The 20326-nt window shown below is 32.7% G+C and overlaps 1 protein-coding gene and 1 pseudogene across 1 annotated transcript in view; one reads left to right on the top strand and one right to left on the bottom strand.

The window, feature by feature from the left end:
* The first annotated feature begins 339 nt into the window (after window positions 1–339).
* LOC111718085 (histone H3.3-like) lies at window positions 340–1646 on the top strand (annotated as a pseudogene).
* Window positions 1647–5541: 3895 nt separating this feature from the next.
* The window catches only part of LOC111718086 (innexin shaking-B), a 34372-nt gene continuing 19587 nt past the window's right edge, over window positions 5542–20326 (bottom strand). The window contains exons 6-7 of the mRNA XM_023493581.1: window positions 14593–14690; window positions 5542–5896 (exon numbers count right to left, since the gene is read on the bottom strand). Coding sequence (XP_023349349.1) covers window positions 5774–5896; window positions 14593–14690 — 221 coding nt within the window. The 3' untranslated portion in view covers window positions 5542–5773. The remainder of the gene's footprint in view (window positions 5897–14592; window positions 14691–20326) is intronic.

The following is a 20326-nucleotide window of genomic DNA, read 5'->3' as shown; positions in this document are numbered from 1 at the left end:
GACACTTAATTATATTTAATAAATGCAAATCATCCTCAATTATTTTTTTCTATTTTTTTTCATCTTTTTGCGGACATAGCTTCTAGCCAAATATTTTTTAACAATGCTACGTAAAATACTTTAACAATCAATTTTCTCATTTTTTAAGAAGGGGGGGGGGGCGACAAATTAAATCATTCTAAATCTCACTCCCAATTTCCAAGATTAGCCAACTGATTCAATGAAAATAGGTTCATATTTAAAAGGTTGGGATATTTGTAAAATCATATTATTAACATGCTTGGAACTTTAACATTTGATTTAATTTAAGATATTAATTCAAATTTTGTTTCCAGTTGAACCATCGCCCGTACTAAGCAGACTGCTAGTATTTCTACCAGAGGCAAGGCCCCCAGGAAACGGTTGGCCACCAAGGGAGCCAGGAAATCAGCCCCCTCAACCGGAGTAGTTAGATGCACCACAGATGCAGGCCCGGTACAGTCGGCCTCAGGGAGATCAGAAGGTACCAGAGGTCCAAAGAGCTCCTCATCTGTAAGCTCCCCTTCCAGTGTCTGATCAGGGAGATCGCCAGGATGTCAAGACCAATCTCGGGTTCCAGAGTGCTGTTATCAGAGCTCTTCAGGTAGAAACCTTATAGACTATTGGGAAAAGGAGTATTTTTAAATAAAATAGAATCTAATTTAAAAAACCGAATATTTGATTGAAATAAGGGCGCTAATTTATTTCTTTTGGGAGTAAAATTATGGATTTTTTTAATTATTGTTGATGCTCTGAGGAAATTATGTAAATGAAAAATGAAAAATAATGAAAAAACATAATTTCAGCTTTTTTCTAACTCTTGAGAATAAATTGGATTGGCCTAATTTTTGTTTATTTTGTCCAACTCATCAAATTTCAACGCTAACTACTTTCTTTACAAATTAAAAAATACAATAATTTTGAAACGCTCTAATTTTATTTTATTAGAAATCCTCGTCTTTCCAATATCCTTTTTTTTAAAGTGTCTAATCCTCTAATATAAACAATTTTTTTAGAATAAAATATTGAATTTTTGTAAATCGAAATAAAATAGTTTTAAGTGAATTAAAGTTTTCGAGCCAATGTCCTTAGACATTTCCACATTTTTACAAGCATTTTCAAAAATTCCTGGTGTAGAATTCCGCAAATAATTCCGTGTTTCTAAAACTAATCTTTTTTGTTAATTATATAAGTTAATGTGGCTCGTATGAGAAATTGTTGTGGCTGGCCTTCCTCCCCTCTGTAGACAGTCCTTTAATTATGTTTTCTTGCAGGAGAGCTTGAAAGGCTACATGTACCAGTTCGTACCAGTTAATAGCGGTTCTCTGCAGAATGTACAGCAACTAGGATAATATTAGCAATCTGTCCTCCGTAGAACCAGTTCACAACAGAATAGAAACAAAACTATCTTTCGTGGGTTCTCTACAGATTAAAAATAAATCTACTTTCCGTAGAATCGATTTTCTACGAAATATTAACAACTCCTCAGAACCGGTTCTCTACAGAATGTACCAAAACCTTATTGATTTGTTTTGGCATACTGAACAATGTTCATACTATTATGTGATGATGACTGTGATTTATTTTATCTAATGCTTGAACAAGTGTGAAATTTCCATTTTAAAATATTAAAACTGTTAATGCAACTGAATAAAATAATGTTTAAATTTAATGATTTAGAATATAGATATTTGAATTAGACAGTGATAGTTTAACTACATTTATTTCACTTATTTCATTTATAAAGGAATTGAGTTTTATCCACTAAGTCATATTTGCTAATGCCAATATATTTGCTATCATGCGATGCCAAAACCTGTCTCGAAATGCCAAAAACTTGTAATGGAATGCTGTAGAACAGTGCTATGACGCTGTCAACTCCATTAAACTTGCTCTGTTTTTGTTTAAATATCCTACCAGTTCTAAATACTTAAGTAGAAGGTAAGGGGGTAGCAGTATAGAGAAGATGTTAGAGTAAGGGGTTAAGGAGGACAGTATAAAGAAGGGAGTAAAGGGGGTAGGGAAGAATAGTATAAAGAAGGTTAACTGGGGATAGTATAGTAAAGGAGTAGGGGGTAGGGGGAAGTAAAGAGAAGGATGTTAAAGGGGGGGTAGTCTATCCTTAATCCTAAAACTCTTATAATATTCTTGAAAAAGTATCGTAGCAATAGATACTTTTAAATCTGTTCCCGGCCCTAAAATATACAAATCTTAAACATTATTTTCTATCAGACTTTTTTAGGATGCTTCAAGTCATCTGTTTTATCAACAGTTTTAGCAATTAGCTGCATGCTCTGAAAGTGGTCATTTTAAAATTGTCGCTTTGAAAGCTTTTTCCCGGAGAATATTTTTAATTTTGCCCGTCAATAAATTTTACATTGGGTCATGTGAGACCCATCGATCGGTTCAGCCGTTTTGACGTTTTTTTTTGGATACAAAGAGACACCCAAGCAAAGTATATATATATAAGAGATATTAAGTATTTTATTGTTTTAAAGGACAAACAAAGGCCGAAGAAAGGTCACAGATTGATCTGGACAATTCGGAAAGATCACTGGACTTTCTAATCTTTTCAACAGTTTTTTGTGGGGCCTCACATTGACCCCAGAGAAGGTTGAAATTGAAATGAAAAATTTACCTCAAAAAAAGTCCACGATTTATTTTTATTGTTTTATGATTAAAAAAAGAGAAGATGTAGCAGATAAAAGTTAAAATCTAAGATTAAATCAAATCCTGTTGTTGTATGCCGTATACTGTATACCAGCAAGACTGTTCACATTTAATTAAAATTAATCCAACCTAAATGTCGTCTTTTAACTGTTTTTTTATTCTTATCCCAAAGTACAGGGTTGCTCACAAAAAATGAGACTCAAATCGCCTTTGAAATTTCATTCTGTGTAGGTCCCCCTGCATGTCTATTTAAAAAGAGTTTAAGAAATAGTTTTAAATAACAGAATTAGAAGTGGTAAAGAAGAACAAGGCGCGCAAGAAATATTTTTTTTTACAAATTAGGCTGCTTGAGGATTTCAAACAGGTTTCAATTTTATCTATAAAAGCAAAGTTACTTAAAGCTTAGATAACACGAATAAAAATGTTCCGTTGCACAGCAGTGATTATGTGATAGGAGCCGACACATTCGTGATAAGAGATATACGATTTATTTGCGATTTGCGTACGTCTATAATTACGAGAGATAATGCTGTAAGCATAATTTTAAGTGACCCTCCATGCAAGGATGGCAATGCCCGATTCACAACGGTACCCTTGAAACCTTTATTTGATCGAAAATGTGGAAGATATGTTCGTTTTTCCACAATTCAAAATAAAAATTGTAAACATTAATATTTACTTCATCCTTGAATTGATCAAACAAAGTTTTTAAGGATCTGTTGTGAATGAGTCATCGCCATCTTGGCATGGAGATGTCACTTGAAATTACGATTACAGTCCCTTTAAGAATGCAACAGCTCCCATCGCCATATTTTGCTTTGAATCTGAAAATGTTTATCCGTGTCTAAATATATAAAACAGGGTTCTATAATAAGGACTGTTTTGGCAAAAAGAGTTGAGAAAGCTTCTCCAAATATATCTCATGGCTCATGGCCACTGTCTTAGTGGCAATAGGGTACATTTTGGAAACCCCTCATGTTTAAGGAACCCCTTTGAGGGTCTTCAAATGGATTCCTTGCACTTTAAGAGCTTTCCAAATGTGGCAAAAAAAAACCTTTAAAAGATCTGGCTTAAACTGAAAAATGCGTTTTTTACAAATCAATTGTGCGAGATTTAGGAGCTCCAATATGTGTTGAGACATGTCGAAAGGGATAGTTCACGAGTTTTAGTCTAAATCATGATTAAATAGTTTTTAATCCTGTGTTTTCTCAACAATGCTAGAGCTTCTTGTTTTGAGAAAATCTGGATCAAAGTTAACATAATACCATTTATTTCATGATTTAACAATAAACACCCATGACTACCCCTTCTAGGACCAATTTATCCAACTTTGGTATATATCTATATACAATTAGTGATTTCTTTTACAATCTTTTTATAAAATATTTGTATGATTTTTTATATAATTTAGAATTGAAATATTTACATAATCTTGATTTATAGACTTAAATAAACTATTTTGGAATTATATATGTACATAAAAATTGAGAATAGATACTCCTCTCTTATAACTGTACATAAAGGATGGCAGTTTGTACATGAATACATTCTAACACTGTACATATGTACATGTGTACATGAATACACTCTAACACTGTACATGTGTAATATTTAACAGTGTGCTTCAGTAACACTTACAATGAGGACAATGTTCTAAGACAATTTAGTGATATTAAGATAGAAGTGAATGCATTCTCATTTGAAGTACTATGGAATTTGAGGCATTAAGAACAAGTTGTACAGTGTACATACGGACTATAGACGGGAAAACGGGACTGTACAAAAATGCGTATATGCATTATTACAAAAGATATTTTTATTGAATATGCATCCAGTTCTGTAGCAATATAACTATTTTGCATCGGAACATTTTTCTCAGTGTACAGTGTACTTCTGTACAACGTACTTGTACATACAAAAGAGGATGTAGAATACACTGCACAGGCGTACACTGTACACTTGGTAGATTTACACTGTACAAACACAATGGTCAATATTTGGCTAGTTTAACAGTAATTTCTGTACATAATAATCAGGGAGTAAGGAATAGAAGGGAGATACAACTGACGCGGTTCGCCCTACCATATGATTATACATGCTTTGCAGACGGTACTCCATTTGTATAAGAAATATTTTTGGGGTAAAAGTAATGAAATTCTAGAGTCTGGAATACAAATGAGAATCTTAAACTGGAAAATGTTGTTTGAGCAACTGTACAGTACCGTACTGTACACAGCAGCTGTACTGTACCCTACTGTACAGAGCAGCTGTACTCTGCCGTGCTGTACGGAAAAGCTGTGCTGTAATGTACACACTAGCTGCGATTTACTATACTATACTGTACTGTACTGTACTGTTTTTACAGTACAGTACAGAGTAGCTGTAGCGCACTGTACTGTAAAGAGTATCTGTACTGCATTGTACTGTACAGAGTAGCTGTACTTTACAGTACTGATCAGTTTTACTGTATTGTACAGACATTATACAGAGAAGCTGTACTGTTTTTTGCAGATCAGCAGTGTCATACTGTACAGAGCAGCAGTGTCATACTGTACAGTGCAGCAGTGGCATACTGTACAGTATCAACTGTACTTTGGCATATGTGTACATCAGGTTAGATAAAGTTATGTACTCACTGATATTGATACAATAGCGGAATTTAACTAGTCTGAGATCTTTTTAAAACAAAGTTATAACACCAGTTTTCTTAAACTAGAGAGATTCAATCCAGTTCACTTGTCCTGTGCCTGGGGGACCGGGAACGTAATATTTTCCATTTTTATAAGAACAAAAACAAGAACACTTTCAGAGTATTTACGTTTGGCTCAGGCGTCTTTAAAAATACTGAACTAGTTTTAGTAGAAAATCACTTTATTGGAAAAGTGTGTGTGGTCCAAACAGGTTCGACCTCCTCTTGAGGCTACATCTCATATTTGGAGGAGGCTCCTGAGGCTCACATCTCAATATTTAGAGGTGGCTCCCTCCCCTTGAGGCTCACGTCTCAGTATTTAGGGGAGGGTGACTGATGGGTTGAGTGACCATGATCAACTGAAGACAGATAAGGATTAATTATTTACTAATATCACTAAGCATCATTAAAGTCCTTGCTTTGATGCCCTAGCCTACGGGCCAGCTCGTGCATGACCTCCTTAAAGATGATGCTGTCCACGTTCTGTCCCAGCATGTAGAACAGAAACCAATCTCCCATCTGGAAAAAATAACTTAGATGATTCCTATACATTGTAAAAGGTTGATTTTATGGGATTTATGAAAAAGATCTTTATAGTATGTAGACTTGGCAAAGAAATAGATTTTTTATTTTTATATTTTTATATTTTATTAGATTTTATATTTTTATATAAATATATTTTTGTAATTTTGACAGACAGACCACATGTTGGAAATGCCAATTTCGTGATTTTTATTTCAAGAGTTTTGCTCCAGGAATTAGGTTGTCTAATCACACCGGACTAACCAGAGTGAGCAGCATTCGGTTTCTTCTATTTTATATCAAACGTGTTTTGGTCTTTAATTCAATAATCTTTTGCTTTACCGATTTGTTTATGTTATAAATTTTCATTCAAATGCATATGCCAACAAAAAAGTTTTTAAGAAAAAAGGCTAACAAATGATGTTTAAGGGGTCAAATTGTGATCGAAAGTCACAGCTTTCCGGAATATTGACAGAACCGTTAAATCCACGTGTAATGAATGCCGCAATTTATTTCAAACATTAAAGCCAACCTTGCTGTCGTCTTTGAACTGTAGTATTTGGATAAGATTTTCAATTACAGAAAGAGTATGATTCTTGATTACTGCACATTGAAGGAAAATAAAGAGTTTTATGCTTAAGAATAGTGGCTGTATATAGAGTATATCTCTACAACTATAAACTCCTAAGAACCCTGTAACCTCTTTCATGTGAGAAATGTCTTTATCTCGTCCCTTTTTCTTCTTGATTAGATTCAGAGGAATCCCAATGGCTATAAACCTCACGGGGTGGTTAATAATATTTAGCTGTGATATATTTTGAAATTTTTGTCAATTTTACTTTTGCTAGAATACACATAGAAGGTGTCATTTTTTATTTATTAATTTCTGAATAAAACATATCCCTCTGGACAGGGTTCAGGTTAGGTGAGGCCTTCTAAGGTGCCTCAAGCTACTAGAGGGACCAGGCACTGCAGCTGGGGCAGGCTAGTGGGCCGAGTGCTGTGTCTAATGAGCCTTAAAACGGTGACTGGTGGGCCAAGGGCTGTAGCCTAGCAAGAAGAAAGCACTGCATGAAAAAACTCATATGGAAAAACTGACAGAAAACTCTGGAAAAGGAAGACGACTTTAAAACTCGAGTAATGACTTAAAATAGCCCAATAAACATTAGAAAACATTAAAGTCATCTTCCTATTCCAGTTTTTTGGTTCTTACTGTATCATGCAATGAAAATGCCATACAGCTGTGCCTTAAACCCTGTCAAAGAAAAATTTAGGCTTTGTTTACAATTTGATCAAACAAGTTCATAGCAATCTAGTACGTCAAGCTGTTAAACAGTAAACATTCGACTTTGTAACCTTGTGACTTCATTTTATGTATTTAAGGCACAGTGGACTCGGGTTAATTTGGATTCAAACCAGACTGACCCCTTCTATCGGCCTTGGTGACCCACAGCAAGTGCTATCCAAGGAGTATGAAATAGAAGGGAGATAAAACTGACGCGGACCTCCCTACCATATGATTACGCATGCTTTGCAGACGGGTACTTCATTAGTATAAGAAATATTCAGAATAGGTTATTGTATACGCGGTAATTGTACACAGAGAGAATAGAATATGTATTAGAGGGGAATTTAAAGAATCCTTCGGTATGATTTTTTTCAGTCCCTTTCAGCCTGAAAGGGAGTTCAAAGTGTACAAATCATGTAAATGTTCACAAATTATATGCCGTAGATTACATTAATACAGTAAGTTCCCTAGGCTATTTGTTTCAATTTAGAATTTTTTAAAGGTGTTAAATAAACTTTATAAAATGAATTAGATGAATAAAAAAACATCATTTGATTTATAGTTATAATGGAAAATCATCGTTTGTAAACGATTGTAAATTTCATAGAATTTATGTGAAATGATCATTGGTCAATTATGAAACCAGCCTATTTCATAATTTGGTTTTCTTTTAATATTATTTTAGACTTTCTATAAAATGTTGTTCCAGGGCCCAAAAGGTTATATAGCACAAATATGTGAAGTACACCTGCAGTATGGAAACGGGTACAACGAAATGGCCGTTTTACACTTTTTTTAGTAAATTCCACTCTAATATATATTCTATTCTCTTTGCACAAAACTCTTTTATAGAAAGACAACATTTTGACTGGTTTTAGTGTATTTGATTAGAAATAAAAACTTATAAATAAGTTAAATGGGTTTGTGCACACTGCTTGACATGCGTTTTAAGTTTATTAGACTTTGATTAAATCATATTTTTAGTCTGAAAGTAGGCGTTCTATTCCATGGACAGCTCAACCGGATATATTTAGTCTGAAAGTAGGCGTTCTATTCCATGGACAGCTCAACCGGATATATTTAGTCTGAAAGTAGGCGTTCTATTCCATGGACAGCTCAACCGGATATATTTAGTCTACAAGGGTCTCATTATTCCCAATCTGCCTTTATTCAACAAAATAAATTGGATTTCAATGAAGCAAGTATTTTCCGAAAATATGCTTTCAGATTTCTCAGATTATCTACACGAAATGAAGAAATGCAATTTCTGAGATCGGCCCAATTGGAAAAAGAAAAAAATCCTTTCACAAAATGTTCAATTAGGGCTTGTGAAAGCTTGATATTTCAAAGGACACTTCACAAAGAACCATTTAAAACTTTTGTATGAAAGACAATGAAAATGAGAAACCGCAATTGGAAATTGTCATTACGCAGTTAAAATAATGATATACGTTTCATTGGAATGTGTACATTTCAATTAACAGGGACTGTAAGCGCAAGTTCAAGTGACCCTCCATATAGCAAAGCCTGATTAACAGGAACCATTTAAACAATTAACTGATCATCAGGGCTAGAGAACTCTGTACGTTTATCTCTCAAATAGTGTTCACAAGTAAACATGAAGTGTAAACTCTACAGTCAACACAGCAGCTGATGCTACATGTTGAATTCAAAATTACCCTTATATCATGTCCTAACAGCGGTTGAAAAAGGTTGAAAAAGGTTGAAAAAGGTTGATAAAGGTTGAAAAAGATTGAAAAAGGTTGAAAAAGGTTGAAAAGGGTTGAAAAAGATTGAAAAAGGTTGAAAAAGGTTAAAAAAGGTTGAAAAAGGTTGAAAAAGGTTGATAAAGGTTGAAAAAGGTTGATAAAGGTTGAAAAAGGCTGAAAAAGGTTGAATAAGTAAAAGTTGTGAATTAGACATGCCATTCAACAAATGGAGGGTCACTTGAAATTATGCCTACAATCCCTTGAAGAAGAAAGATGGCGCCTATGCTGGGTTCTGCAGATAAACCAAGCTGAGGACAATGAATAAACATTAATTCCTTCTTTTATCCTAAAACTTTCCTTTATCGCGGAGTATTACATGAGAGGGGGGAAGGGTAAGAGAGATGAACCTGCACAATGCTTCCCTCAATTAATTTCCTCACTTTAGGAAGAAATCCTATATCGATGTGTTAGACATAACTAAACTTTAGGAAGAAATCCTATCGATGTGTTAGACATAACTAAAATGTTCAACCTGCAGTCATAATCACTATAAAGTGAAATGAAAGTCATAGTTTTTTTCTTTTTTTTTAGAAAAGAAGTAAAAGTTTTTGTACAGGGTGTCCCACGAAACATGACAGTTGGTGAATAGTTTAAAATGTTTTTTTCCATTATTTGTTTAGTTGTTTGATACCAAAGATCAATGAAAATATTATATGGGAGTCATGTTATATTAAAATTGATTTCAAAGTAAAATATAATTAAGCAAAGATTTGTTTAACTAAAAATAACTATTTATCAAATGTCATGTTTCGTGGGACACCCTGTACTTTATAATAGATTGTCATAATGTATCAAAGTTAATTTTCAGAAAAATTAGGAAAATTTAATCTTGGAAAATTGCACATTTGGGAAATTGTCAGTTGGGAAGTCATCCGTTGGAAAACCTATATTTATATTTATCAAGACAACCCAACCCTCCAATCGCCCTTCAATGGGAGGGATGGGAGAGGTGCCAAGTAATTAAGCCTGACTCTTTTTTCTATTACTCAAGGTTTCATTAAACTCCAAAAAGACCTCCCGAAAGAGTATTTAATAATATGTCATTAAAATAATAAAAAATTAATAAGAAATAAAAGTTTTCGTTCACGGACTTATTCTTCAAAACATCACTTGAAGTAACTCACATATAGTGATACTCAACAAACAAAGGCGTGATTGTCGGCTTTGATCTTTCTTTCAAGATGTATTTCATAGAAATACATCTTGAAAATTTGGCATGGTAATTTCAGATTGACAAAATAACAAAACAAAATCTTTAGAAGGTTGATGTTTATCAAAGTATGTATATCAAATTGATAGATGATTCTTGATCATGCATTATGCTCTGAGGAAGCCCTTTTCAATATTTCGACCCAATGGAGCCGCATGGGGCTTATCCTTTCCTGATTGCGACTGCCGACCAATATTACAGACAGAGGAACAGAATTATTGCCACTAGGAGGACTAAGTAAACCTCAATCAATCAAATAGATTCTAGTACAATAGATGGCAACGTAGAATTTCTACACTCTCAGTACAGCTGTATTCTGACGTCACAAGTGTCACCTCAGTTTTCGTGTCCGACAAAATTATTAATAATAGTGATAATTTTAGAATAAAATGTTTATCTTACAGTAAAATAAGTACAATTTTATGTGTTCTTTATTTTCTGTTTTTACACTTTTTTATTTAATCTTGGAAAACATGTCAACTAATGTGAGACAATTTCGTTTTCCTTATTATATTTGACACTTGTGACGTCGTGTATAATTGGTCCATTTCTCTGTTGCCACCTATTGTGCTTGATAATCTATTTGCTTCCCATTATTGAACTAATTCTATCAAAGTTTTTATAAGATCTAACTGCTTTCTGAAGCAGTCCCTTTCTTTCCTCTCATCTTTGAGCTCTCCTTTGAATGGGTTTCCTCATTAAAATAAATTGCTGTTGGATCTAAATTAGCTCTAAATTCTAGCTTTACTGCCCAGATTATACAGTTGTAGTACTAGAGATGGGCAATGTTTTTTTAACGAACAACATTTTTCGTGGAAAGGGGTGTCGTTCAGATAACAACGAAGGATGGACGAATGTAATAGATTGTTAGAGAAATGAAACAATGATCGTTTTTCAAAAACAAACGAAAAAAAAATAAGATTGTTCTAAGGAACTTGATAAAACTATTGATTTTTATTGAACGAACGAATTTTCTACAAGATTTTAAAAAATCGTTTTTTACTGAAGGAAAGACTTTTTATACAAAAATTTTTTTAAACACCATCTTTTTTACTAAATAACGATTTTTCGAACACTATTTTGAAAAAACTATCGTTCTTTTTACTGAACAAACAATTTTACTGAACTAACGATTTACTGAACGTTTTTTTGAACAATTGAAGAAAAGGAATGAAATGGATCGTTCACCTACGATGAACGACCGAAAAGAAAAAAGCTTAATGTGCCCACCACTTCTTGTAGTGTTATATTTAAATTAAATACTGCTATCAAGAATTCAGAAGAAAATTTAGGAAAAGATAAGAATTATAATTTAATAACGATGAGATTTCAAATATGTAGCATTATACTCAGCAATTTTTACATGTAAAGAATATCGGCAGCTCTACAGGGTTTCGTAATTTTTTTGTTTTAAATTGCAGGAAGGAGAAAGAAGGATCGATGGAAAAATAATTATTAATACAGAACTTTTTTGAATAATCTGTAACCAATATCAAATATTAAAGTGTTCCTTCTGTAGAGAGTAGGACAGTGTATGAATTAAAATGATTTATTCACATTTTTCTATCTTAGAACGTATTGAATTGCCTTGCATGGTTTGGTCTTCCATGCCACACCATTTGATTCTTCCGGCAGTTACGTTTTTAAATAATAAATTTAGTGTATTGAAATTGTGATTTTCAAAAATCCAGCAACTTCATGCAAAAGACTTTTTATTTAAGTTTTAGATTGAAATAATTACAGTTATGCAACCAAAACATAGTCTGAAAGTTTATAAGTCGCCCATAACCGAAAGTTTACATTTTTTAACGAGAAAATTGCAAAATATAATTTTGTTTTGAAGAAATCTGTAAAGCTCAGGCAATAACAATTAATATTGTCATTTTTCTCATCTTTTCTTAATCTTTATACTTTCTAAAACAATTTGTCTCAGTGCCCCTAATGTGTAAATGTCTAGTGTAAAGCAGTTTATAAACTGAACTCACAATTCATTGATAAACTTCTAAAACTTCTTTAACGTATAATCTTTCGCGTAATGCGAAAGGATTTTTAAAAATTGCAATTTCAATGTCCTAAATTTATATTTCAAAAACGTGATAACTGCCGGAAGACTTGAATGCTGTGGCATGGAAGACCGTGCGGTTGTTGCTCATGGCCGCCGGAAGACAACAAAGCTAATATGTGGCATGGAAGGGGAAAATGTTATATGGCGTATGGCCGCCTAGCTTCCCCCGCGCTCTGCAGCATATAATTAAAAGCAATAAATTTTATCTAGAAAAACAAGGATAGTTCATTCATATAAAATCAAATAAAGGTGTGAAAGGGTACCCTTGTAAATGGGGCATGTCCCTCTACGTCTACAGTCCCTCTAATATGAGATTTCGGGACAAAAAGGGACTGTTAGCGTTATTTCAAGGGACCTTCAATGCAAAGGGAACAATGCTCGTTTCACGATTCACGATTCACGATTCATGATACACGACAATTTCTTCAACATTATTGGTCAGACGAAGGTTTCAATGGTACCCTTGTTAATCTGACATGATCATTAATTGCATGAAGGTCACTTGAGCTGAAAGCTAGGCTAAAGTCCCATTAAGTTTACAAAAAAAGCATGTTAAAAATTGTAAAGATTAATTTCTTTATCTTTCTCCCTATGATCCCATGGATCCCCTCCTTGAGGATAATCTTTTCAAGTATCCTTATCTACGGAGAGGGGGAGGGGGCAGTCGCACCCATAGGACTTCCGAACCGCAATTGACGTCAAACAATGGATTATAATTAAAATTTAAGAAAGTTATGGGAGAAACTGACAATAATTTAAGAAGAGCTTTCGGGCGAGGGCTCAGAGGCACTATGTACATATGTGTACTCTGTCACAACTTCGTTTTGTGACATCAGTTGTGGCTCGAAGCGAAGTTGGCGCGGCTACTTACCCCCCGATCATCTAAGTGTAAGAGTAAGCTGATTTTTTATATCATTCAAGTTTCTGCCAATCTCCCTACCCTCAAAAGCTTCTCTCAAAGGGAGTGTTCGCGAAAAATGAAAGGGGGTTGTGGCGAGGCTTGCGGCGAAAAATAAGCGATTTTGATCGCTACTAATCTTACTTCTATCTAATTGTTAAAAACGACTCATGTTGAAGAACGTAGCGTCCATACAAATTCAGAAAGTTGTAACATTCAACTAGGATCGTAAAATAATCAATTTAATTTCAAACAAATCAATAGATATTACAAACAAAAGTCATCGATTATTTTTCGCCACATTCCTATATAGTTAATATTTCATAATTGTTTTTATTCTGTTTTTTTTTATAATAATATTTCGCTGGCGCTGCATTTTCGAACATTCCTGGAAAATAAAAAAATATCTTCTTCATTTAAAAAATCCTCGAAACAGGAATAAGTGTTTTCAAAAGTAGCTATCAGAATATCAGAAAAAATAAAATATTATGAAATAATAAACTATATGAATGTGTCGAAAAATTATCGATGATTATTGGTTGTAATATATGAATGATTTGTTTGATTTTAAATTGAATTAAATTGATTTATTTTTCGATCTGAGTTGAATTTTGCAACTTTCTGAATTTGTATGGACGCTACGTTCTTCAGCATGAGTCGTTTTTAACAATTTTCTCCTTATAGACGCCACAGATAGAAGTAAGATTAGTAGCGATTATTTTTATGATTATTGCAAGAAAGCTGAGATTTTATGAAAAGTGGGAATTACTTGAACAAGAGGTATCTTTTTTTATCTTATAATTTACAAAAAAAAAGTTTAAAAGGTATCGTTGTTGTGAATCAGGCAACTCTTTAATGCATCAACATTCCTAGAAGTATTTTTGGGTTGTTTCATAAAGAACAAATGGGATTTTGAAAAATGTATGCATGCAATTACATTCAAATTAGATTGTGTTATGAAAAGTATTTTTTTTTTAAATCTAGATCTGGACGGTTTAGAAATCATGATTTTAGTTTGTTTGAGAAGCATGTCCAGTTCCCTTAATTGAGAATGGTTTCCCTTAAAAGCTTTGTCTGATCAAAATTGAATGAGATATCCATGATTTCTCTTAAAACAATGGTTATTTTAAATTTTGGTTTCTCTTAAGTGACTTGCAGATTTCTGCTACAGAAATATTGGAGTAAATTGTAAGAATTAATCACTTTTCAAACTAGAAAAATTACGATATTTTCTACATTATTAACCGTGCTTAGAGAAAGAATTGTAAAATAATTTTATTAATCGTGGATATGAAATGAAAACCATTTACGAAGTCACTGTAAAATACTTTCACAAAAAAATTTCTTGGGATTTTAAAACCGTTGATATAAGAAGCATTTGAAATGATATCATTTTTGAAAATGCGCCAAATGAATTGTTAAAAATCCTGGAAATGAAAAAAAAGGTTTTATTTCTTGTTTACCTTGCTTTTCTTGACAAGTGTGTTGACGACCTCCCTCTTGATCAACCGGAACCGGATATAGAGCAGATACGCGCGCATCCGCGGCGAGAGTATTATCACTAAAACAAAATATTATCTATATTATAAAGCATGAATAAAGTTGAGAAGTGCTTTCATAGGGAAAGTTTAGCTACTAGTTCCCAAGCTATATTTTTATTTATTTTTTCTTATATATAGATTAAAGAGGGCTAAAGAATGTTTGTTTATGAATATGTATAGATTATATCTGAGCAATCAATTAATCAAACTTTGGACACTTTCCAAACCAAACCAAATTGATCTGTGGTTGGAACTTTTGATTGAGATAACGCAAGAGAGACCTAATTTGATTGAAATGGAAACTTAAAACAAAATGTAATTGATATTTTATTTTCTAAAATACATAAGAATTAAAATTCTGTTTTGAATCATAACTTTTGATTGACTTACAATTAATCCATTCAAACCCAAAATAATTAGAAATGTGTTTTTTGAGATGAAAACTTTAGAATTGTGGAAATTGAAATCGATGCTTGATCTTCTCTTTTTATTAATTTTAAGATTAAGTTAATCTTCAGTTTGAAAACTAAAAACTATATAAAATTCAACCACATAGAAACAGCCAATCAGAAGCCGGGAAATTTGGAATTTTACGCGCCATTTAACAAGAAAACTTTTATTGGTCGGAATCTGTAAAGGGTTAAAAGAGAGAAAGAGAGGATTGAACAAGAAATCAAAATGCCCACTTTGGATATTCAGGTTAAGGATTAAGGGTTTCCAATTCTATAGATATTTCACGCAAATTTGCGTCTTTAGTGATTGTAAATTTAACCAGATACAACCTAAAGTCAGACCGCGTCAACCTGGATGATGCACCAGCTAGCCTTGCCTACAGAGCTAGGCCAGCCATTTTGACCCCTGGTGTATAGTCTGTCAGTGTAGTTGGTGTACCGGGCGGGGCAGTAAAACTAGGACCGTAAAGGACGGTTCAGTTCGGATTCAAATGTACATGAGACGAGTGTGATTTAGCTCCGCTCCATTTCAATCCAAATGTCGGTGTCCATAAACACAATTTATATTTATAATATTTCTTAAAATGATATTGAGTTGTCCAGGTGGGTTGGGGTGCTTAAAACTAAAATTATGTTAAGTTTACAGATTTTCGATGAAATTCTTGTGTGTCCCGTTTTTAATAAAAATGTTCCATATATTAGGATAGATATGTTGATCTACATATCTTATACTAAAAGTTGTATTTTCTTTATTATTTTTGTAACTTTCGCTGTACACATATATAGTATATGTTTGTCTGTTTGTTTCTTTGTTTGCAGCCAATAAACGCCGAATCGGCTAAACCGATTAGGCCCAAAAAAATTTGAGAACCTCATATCGAATATATATATATATATATTCGGTTGGAACTCAAAATATTAAATTTTTAAAACGTTGAAAAATTCTCAAATTAAACATTTAAAATTAGTTAATTTTTTGTGTTTGTATTTGTCAAAGGAAGCAATTCCAGATTCACAACGGTACCCTTGAAACCTTATTCTGATCAATAATGTTGAATGTATTGCCGCTTTTCTAGGTTTAAAAGTGTTTAATTCTGATAATATCTACACTCTAATCATAAATCAATGTAAATCGAATTTTAAAAAAAGTTTTTGCAAAAAAAATCATTTAAATAAAATGTCCTAAATTAAAATTGAATATTTATAATTTTTTAGCAGAGCAAATTATCTCATGTTCCATTTTGAAGCCCTGAACAATTCAAAATCATTAAGTTCTGTCCCAATATCGTTTATTTGCATTAAACAAAACAGACAGTCTTGACAAAACCCAAAACATTAACAGATTTTTTAAATGTCGTCTTTTTATTCCACAGTTGCTTGAGTCCCACTCTATGAATGTTTATATTCACAAATCAATCTAATATTTAAGCTCGGGATTTCTTTTGATGACAGCTTTTCTGTACATTTACATAATTGAACTGAATATTAGATGGTATTATTATTTATTTAAAGTTGTAATCTTTGTTTGTTTATTTTGTTTGGATGTCTGATCATAACTCATGAACCCCTGGACCGATATGCCTTAAATTTGATTGGGGAATTCGGCAGAACCACGGAAATATTCTTAAATTGGTTTTGAGATTCTAAATTGAGTGGGTCGACCTTTTTAGGGGAAAATAGAAAAAATCGTAATTTTAGACCAAGCGTACGGCCGGGTAAATGGTGGGATTAACTATGAGTGGGAAGTTTGGTAAAACAACGGGAAGGATTTTAGCTTGGGTTAAAAATAAAAAAAAGATAATGAAATTCACAAATCGATCTTTTTATGCTACTTTTTTGAAAATTTAATATTCATTTGCTTCTCGTCAATTAAAAAACATTAACACTCAAAATTTCTTGTTAAGCTAAAATAGGATAGGAAATATATGGATTTAAAAGTATATATGGATAGAAAGTATACATGGATAGGAAAGGATATATATGGATTGGAAAGTATATACGGATAGGAAAGTATATACGGATAGGAAAGTATATATAGATAGGAAAGGATATAAATATATTATATGTATGGATAGGAAAGGATATACATATATAATATGTATGGATAGGAAAGTATATATGGATAGGAAAGGATATACATATATAATATGTATGGATCGGAAAGTATATCTAGATAGGAAAGTATATATGGGTAGGAAAGTATATATAGATAGGAAAGAATAAACATATATAACATGTATGGATAGGAAAGTATATATGGATAGGAAAGTATATACATATATAATATGTATGGATAGGAAAGGATATACATATATAATATATATATGGCAAAATGCCAGAATTCCGAGATTTATGGTTTCTTGGTTCCTACCATCCTACCATCCTACTACAAAATTATAAATATATAAAATATACATCAGGGTTTTAAGGCCAATGAAACCCTGATGTATATTTTATATATAAATAAATATTTATCTTAATATTTCTTCACTTTACATGACAAACAATGTAAAATATGACCCCAGATACTATGTAAAATATGATCCCAGATAAAATGTAAAATATAACCCCAGATACAATGTAAAATATGACCCCGGATACTATGCAAAATATGATCCCAGATACTGTGTAAAATATAACCCCAAATAAAATGTAAAATATAACCACAGATACTATGTAAAATATGATCCCAGATACTATGTAAAATATTCAATGCCTCATGTACCAATAAAAGCTTTGTCTGATCAAGTATGAATTAAATATTCATGTTTTGTATCTTAAAACTGTTTTTTATTCGTTTGCGGTTTCTTTGGGGAATTGACTTGAAAGTTCCTTTCTTTTCCAGTCAGAAAAACGACGGTATCTTCCACAGTTTTGATCAGATTAAGGTTTCCAGGGTACCATTATGAATAAGGCATTGCTATCTTAAAATTATGCGTACAGTCCCTTTAATATTGATAAGTAATATTAAATAATGTTTAATAGATAATTAATATATGTGATAGATAAGTAATAATATTGATCAATGATAATTTATTAGAATCAATAATTAAAATATTAAATACCTAAATTAAAAATAATAAATAAAAATTAAAAATTATTCATTGACAAATTATGATTGATAACAAAAAAGTGAGAATAAAGTATGATGGATAAAATTATTTAAAATGATTTTAAGATAAATTATGAAAATCATTCACACTTGTTAAAGATATGAATTTTTAATTTTGGGAAGCTTGATCTTTTGTTAAATGATATTTTTTTTATCTATAAATTCAGAACATACGTCAACTTAAAAAGGAAACCCTTATGGAAAGCTCTACACTATCATAGATTTCATCTGTTACCAAGCTAATATTTAGGCCAAAATATTAGAAAAACAGATTAAACAGTAGAGGAGATATCCGGCTTCAGGCCGAATTTAAAGAATTTGAGCCGTGGATTAAATTAAAGCCGCAACTCAAATATGGTTGGTTCCACTTAAAACTGTATTCAATTTTTCAAGATTTAAGCCGGTGCTCTATTGAAACCGGTTTTGGGCAGATTAAAACCGCGGCTCAAATTCATTAAACTAGGACACTGATTTCCCTTTCTGCCTTTAGCGAATGAAGAAACCATTTTAGTTTATATAGAAAAATAAATTGTAAAAGAAATAGTTAAAACAAGTTAAAATAATAAATTATAAATGGTTTAATCATTTTGGCGCTAACCTCATTATATATTAATCACAAAAGAAATCGATATCAAGGAGAACACAAGGGAAATATATGTTTTATTATTCTTTATGTTTTTTTACCATCACACACTATAGATTACTATTTTGTACCTTTTCCAGGTTTCAGTTCTAGATTTTGAGTGAAGGTAAAAAATGTAATGCACAAAATCAAAAAGAAAATTCTCAATCATAAAAAAGGAGTGTAGGCTAAGAGACCAGCAATTTGAAAAGCTTTGATTCACAACGGTACCCTAAAAACCTCTATCTAATTAATATTGAAGAAGATATCGTCGTTTTGCTTTCTGAAAGTGTTAAATTCTCTCAATTTCCTTCATTGCTTCTTCAAAATAACTCCGCAAAACACTTTTAAAGAATCCCGACAATTGAAATATTTAATTGTTCAAGATTCAAAGAGAAAATTATGGATATCTCATTCAACCATGATCAGACAAAGATTTAAAGCATACCCCTTAGAACATGGAGTTCTTGACATTATGCCTACACCCTGCAGTCCCTCTAAGGAACCCCTCCATTGGTACTTCATACATAAACTGTTAAAGTCTATTTTTGTATTTATATCCAAATATGTTTGTATATTTGTATATTTGTTGTTAGTATATTATATTCTGTATTGACTGTAATCAGACATATATCTGCAGTATAGTTACTTTAGATAGAGATATATATAGGTAGGTAGATACAGGGGTAGGTAGGTAGATATGAAGATAGATAGCTAGAGGGATATGTATCTAGGTAGATAGGTAGGTAGGGAGATAGATAGATTGATAGATAGATGGGTAGTTAGGTAGGAAGGTAGGCAAGTAGGGATAGATAGATAGATAGATAGATAGATAGATGGGTAGGTACGGTAGGTCGGTAGGTAAGAAGGTAAATACATGCATAGATGGGGAGATAGATAGATAGGCAGGTAGTTAGGAATGTAGGTAGGTAGTTAGGTAGGTAGGTAGGTAGGTAGGTAGGTAGGTAGATATATATGTATGTATGTAGGTAGGTAGTTAGGTAGGTAGGTAGGTAGGTAGGTAGGTAGGTAGGTAGGTAGGTAGGTAGGTAGGTAGGTAGGTAGGTAGGTAGGTAGGTAGGTAGGAAGGAAGGTAGGTAGATATGTAGTTAGGTAGGAAGGTAAGTATTAGGTAACCTAAGTAGGTAAATGGATCGATAGATAAAAAGATGGGTAGGTAGGTAGGTAGGTAGGTAGGTAGGAGATGGATAGATGGTGAGATAGATAGAGATAGGTAGGTAGGTAGAAAGGTAGGTAGGTAGTTAGGTAGAAAGGTTGGTAGGTAGGTAGGTAGATAGGTAGGTAGGTAGGTAGGTAGTTAGGTAGGTAGGTAGTAAAGAAGATAGGTAGATAGATAGTTGGGTATGTAGGTAGCTAGGATGGTAGGTAGGTAGGTATGAAAGTAGGTAAGGAAATAGGTAGTTAGGTAGATAGGTAGGTAGGTAGGTAGGTAGGTAGGTAGGTAGGTAG

Source organism: Eurytemora carolleeae, unplaced genomic scaffold (assembly GCF_000591075.1).
Source record: "Eurytemora carolleeae unplaced genomic scaffold, Eaff_2.0 scaffold1480, whole genome shotgun sequence".
Classification (NCBI taxonomy): domain Eukaryota; kingdom Metazoa; phylum Arthropoda; class Copepoda; order Calanoida; family Temoridae; genus Eurytemora; species Eurytemora carolleeae.
The sequence above is the reverse complement of the archived record's forward strand: the minus strand, read 5'-3'. Positions and strand labels throughout refer to the sequence as shown.